General features: G+C 41.6%; 1 protein-coding gene across 2 annotated transcripts in view; it reads right to left on the bottom strand.

Annotated features, from left to right (window-relative positions):
- The window catches only part of si:ch211-220i18.4 (SRSF protein kinase 3), a 14,765-nt gene extending 10,939 nt beyond the window's left edge, over positions 1 to 3,826 (bottom strand). The window contains exons 1-7 of one of the 2 annotated variants that reach the window (XM_017411202.3): positions 3,551 to 3,826; positions 3,380 to 3,479; positions 2,445 to 2,542; positions 1,399 to 1,507; positions 1,202 to 1,289; positions 958 to 1,045; positions 647 to 753 (exon numbers count right to left, since the gene is read on the bottom strand). In XM_017411202.3, coding sequence (XP_017266691.1) covers positions 647 to 753; positions 958 to 1,045; positions 1,202 to 1,289; positions 1,399 to 1,507; positions 2,445 to 2,542; positions 3,380 to 3,417 — 528 coding nt within the window. In that variant the 5' untranslated portion in view covers positions 3,418 to 3,479; positions 3,551 to 3,826. Of the gene's footprint in view, positions 1 to 646; positions 754 to 957; positions 1,046 to 1,165; positions 1,290 to 1,398; positions 1,508 to 2,444; positions 2,543 to 3,379; positions 3,480 to 3,550 lie in introns of both variants that reach the window. The other variant, XM_037976808.1, reaches the window with a different exon arrangement.
- Positions 3,827 to 4,066: the final 240 nt, after the last annotated feature.

Genomic DNA, 4,066 nt, shown 5'->3' on the forward strand with positions numbered 1-4,066 from the left:
GCCCAAGTGGCTGGGGAGAGGGAAGTCTGGGTCTCCCTGCTTAGGCTGCTGCCCCCGCGACCCGACCCCGGATAAGCGGAAGAGAATGGATGGATGGGCTCCAAAAAAAAAAAAAAAAAGGATAACACTGAGATCATCTAACATCACATAGTTTGAATCGTCTGCCTTTGATTTTATAATTAGGCAAATATTTAAGTCATCAATCATACTACTATTTTTCTGTTTACAGCTACTTATTCCACTTCTATCATCTAGCTACCATTTTGCTACTTTTACTTCTAAATTTCGCTAATTTTAGCTTTAGCATATGTTTTTGTTCATTTTATTATATTTTTTGCTTACTTTAGCTAATGTTGATGCTGATGATTTTAGCAACTATTTTGTTAATTTTAGTTTTTGTTTGCTAGTTTTAGCTGTAGTGTCTGTTTTGCTCATTTTAGCCTTTATTCTGCCTGTTTTAACTTTAACAACTCAGTTTTAGCTGCTTCGGCAAACTTCAGCAGTCATTCAGCACTTAGCCTTTTTACAGAAAAGGCAGTTTCTCCAGTGTTGTTTGGATAACTTTTTTACAAATAACTAAATGAAGCAACTAATCTTACAGGATATCAGTCTGATAAACAGTAAATTATTGTCCCATGTAACTTGCCTGAGTTAGTATTTGCTTGACCCAAGGGAGCGGCAGTCCTGGTTTCCCAAAACAGAGCTGCCAGCTTCTGAGATCGGGTCCTAGCAGCTCCAGAACGAGGCACATGTCTGACCATCAGGGGTTAAGGTCAGTTAGAGCCAAACTCTTGAATGCAAAGGGGACATTTTCAGACCCGTTCACACTTTATTTAAACTTTGATCGTCATCACAATCTTCAGTGGTTCTGTCACACATAAAAGGACTGTTCCTGATCCCGTTGGTGTCAAGTTTAAAAATGTCTGCCCAAGAAATGGGAGCGCACATGAAGGATACGGACCCCATTGACCCCAACCAGCTTGAACTCATCCAGCAGCTGAACAATCCGTCGACTGGAGGGGCGACAACCCGCAGGACCGCTGGCCTGATGAGGGAGAGGAGTCGAGGGGAATGAAACAGAGGGAGGAAGATGGATTTTAGTTTTGACATGTTGGAGAAAAAGGGGGATGGGAAGGGAAAGGTGTGCATAGAGAAACCAGCCCACAGTGGACACGTGACAGACATACAACAGGCCACTGACACATCGCAGGAGAGCCAGCTCATCCTGTCCCGCCTGCGTGAAACCAGCGCCGCTTTTCAGAACCTTCACAGCCACTCGTCGACCCAACCTGCCAGCACAGACACAGAATCAATGCTTGTTCAGCTTTTAACCATCAGAGGCTCCCCCTGTTCTGATTGTTTTAAGCAGATCTTTGCACAAACTCCAGACGGACTTACTTTAGGTCCGTGCAGAGCCACACAGTTGAGTAAAAGCCCCAGCCGAGTTTAGACACCACCTGGTATCTTCTGTTGAAAGTGTCTCCAACCTGGACAGGATGGTATCCACCTGAGGGGGCAGAAATCACCAGATATCAGGGATACACAGAGAAAAAGATGGTTACAACTGGATGTAATTTATAGGACTTCATCCCTCAATGTGATCTGAAATTTAAAGTCTTTCCTCTTGCAATAAATAACTTTAAGGAGCTAAATGATTTTTTTCTGTGAGCTCAAGCATGTCCCTTAGTGAGTAATACATTAAGATCTGCCTCTGGGACAATGAAAAATGATGGTGAAAAAAATTTATAAGAAATCTAAACCTTTACTTATTAAACAGATTTCTAATGTGTTTTTATTTGAACAAAGAAACATCCTTATAAACCTTCAAAAGCTTTTTGTGCACAAACGTCTGCCATTTATGTAGTTTTTTCTTTTCACATTCCTGCATTTGAATGTGTAAATGTTGTGCAAATACTGTTTATATTTAATAAAGTTAATTTTAATTTGACATGTCTCCAAATGGGCTTGTTATTTCAAGGACAAAAATTTTAGTGGTAAGTCCTTTAACTTGGAAATGAGGCAATTTTGCCCCTAACTTCATTTTTTTTTCTTTTAAGTTCAGTATTGACTTTGTAACAAAAAACATCCATAACATTTTTTAACATACTTGATTGGCTGAGCATTTGAACAGGAACAATGAACCTGAAACAGAGCCAACGGGAGATTAAGAGGGTTGGAATTCCACGGTTCAACGGCAGCCTGTCCTTATAAATGTCCAGGCTCTGTTCGTCCTCTCATCACAGCAACTACAGCGTCAGTGGATTTATTTAGGACGTTTAGAACAGCAGAGACAAGGTTTGCCAATCACAACCAGAACTGTCATCCTATTCAGTCTGCTTTCTGCAGGAGAGAAATCTGTTTGCTTTAGCTTTTACAGTCAGCTGAAAACCACTAAAACACAACAAGTTCCCTTTAGTGCAGCCATCTGCAGAGCCTCTACATACCATAACAATATTCTCTGGGGTCTTCAGAGTCCTGACTGTCCTTAGGATTGAGCTGATATCCAAGGGCTCTGAAATGATCCGGGGACCCTCCTTTACTCCTGCAAACACAAAAATGCCATAGAAGCTGGATTCTGCACGTGTGTGTTTGTGTCTCTGTGGAGTGTTTTGAAGGCAGGTGAGTTCAACAGGTTTTAAAGTTTCACACACATTCAGTTTGCAGTGGAAACTTGTCTTTCTGCCCAGCCAGGAGCAGACGAACACCATCGGAAGTCACACTATTTCTGACTGCTGTAAATCACTTTACAGTCTGTATGTGCAACCTGAGCCCTCTGCAGCCCAGCTGCTGAGGATCTGTGTCACAGACGGCTGAAGGACCTGGGGTCATGTCACGTCTGACAAGAAATAATCACAGTTCCTCTGTTTTTGCATATTATGGTTATTAGTGAGTATATGTGTACATTTCTGGATTCTATGAGCAATGGATAATCAGTGGCTTTCAAATATTGTTGCTAAATTTAACCATCTGGAAGTTTAATCTAACATTTAGGCCATTTCTGGGATGCTCGAAATAATCCTGGCACGTTTTAATTCAGCTAAAAGTGGCTCCATCAAAATACACTGCTACTGTGAGTGCAAAAAATATAAAAATAAATGAGCTGGGGATATATATTTGTTGAGTTTTTTTGCCTCATGCAAGAATGCAAGGCTACAATTTGAAAAAGAAAGCAAAAAGAAAATCAAATCCAAGAAAAATGTATCAAAAATAAAACAACCCACTTTCTTTCAGCAGAGGACTTCTTATTATTATTTCTTCTAAATGAAGTTAAATCAGTCCGATAAGTGATCGGTTTACTTTCACTTGACAGATTTTGCAAAACATTGCAGTAAAACACCAGAGAAAACACAAGTCTTAGGAACCAAACTCTTATACTTACATGCAAAGCTGCTGTGCAGAACAGGAACTTCTCTCCATTGTTTGCTTCAGCAGATATAGTCTGCAATCTTGATTTCAAAAAGGTGCTGGATATCTGCAGCCTGCAAATATTAAAAGTCAGGCTTGGACAAATAAGACAAATTCAGCAGCACAAAGAAAAGAAAAGTTTCACCTGAATGCTGCAGCAGTTGGGAGCCGTTGTGGAGGTGGTAGTGATGGTGGAGGCGGGTGGGTTGATCTCTCTTTAAGGCTGACAGCAGCAGCAGCAGGATCCAAACATGGAAATCCCCAGCAGACACTTAACTCACCACTGTCAGCCTTTCACCTGCTTTCCTGTTTAATTTCCTGACTTCAGTCGCTTCGGATCGATTTGAAATGTTTGTGCTCCTGTGTTTCTCTGCTCTTTGATTTCTCCTCTTCTGTGGGAAAGCCAAAGCTGTGAGCAGAGGCCCTGGAAGATGAGAGGAATGTCACATGAGACCAACGGATCAGAGGAGGGGGGGGGAGTGACAGCTGATTTTTTTTTTTCTTCTTCCCCTTCAGTCCCATAGAAAGTTTGACCTTTGGGCCACAGGGATCACAGGAGGCTAAACCTGGCTTAGAAACAGTCCCCTGACCTCCAACACAAAACCTGTCAGTAACTGGCTCTCCTTCCTGTTAGAGCTGATCCCAGGACAGATAGTAATTT

The sequence above is a fragment of the Kryptolebias marmoratus genome, linkage group LG8 (genome assembly GCF_001649575.2).
Source record: "Kryptolebias marmoratus isolate JLee-2015 linkage group LG8, ASM164957v2, whole genome shotgun sequence".
Classification (NCBI taxonomy): domain Eukaryota; kingdom Metazoa; phylum Chordata; class Actinopteri; order Cyprinodontiformes; family Rivulidae; genus Kryptolebias; species Kryptolebias marmoratus.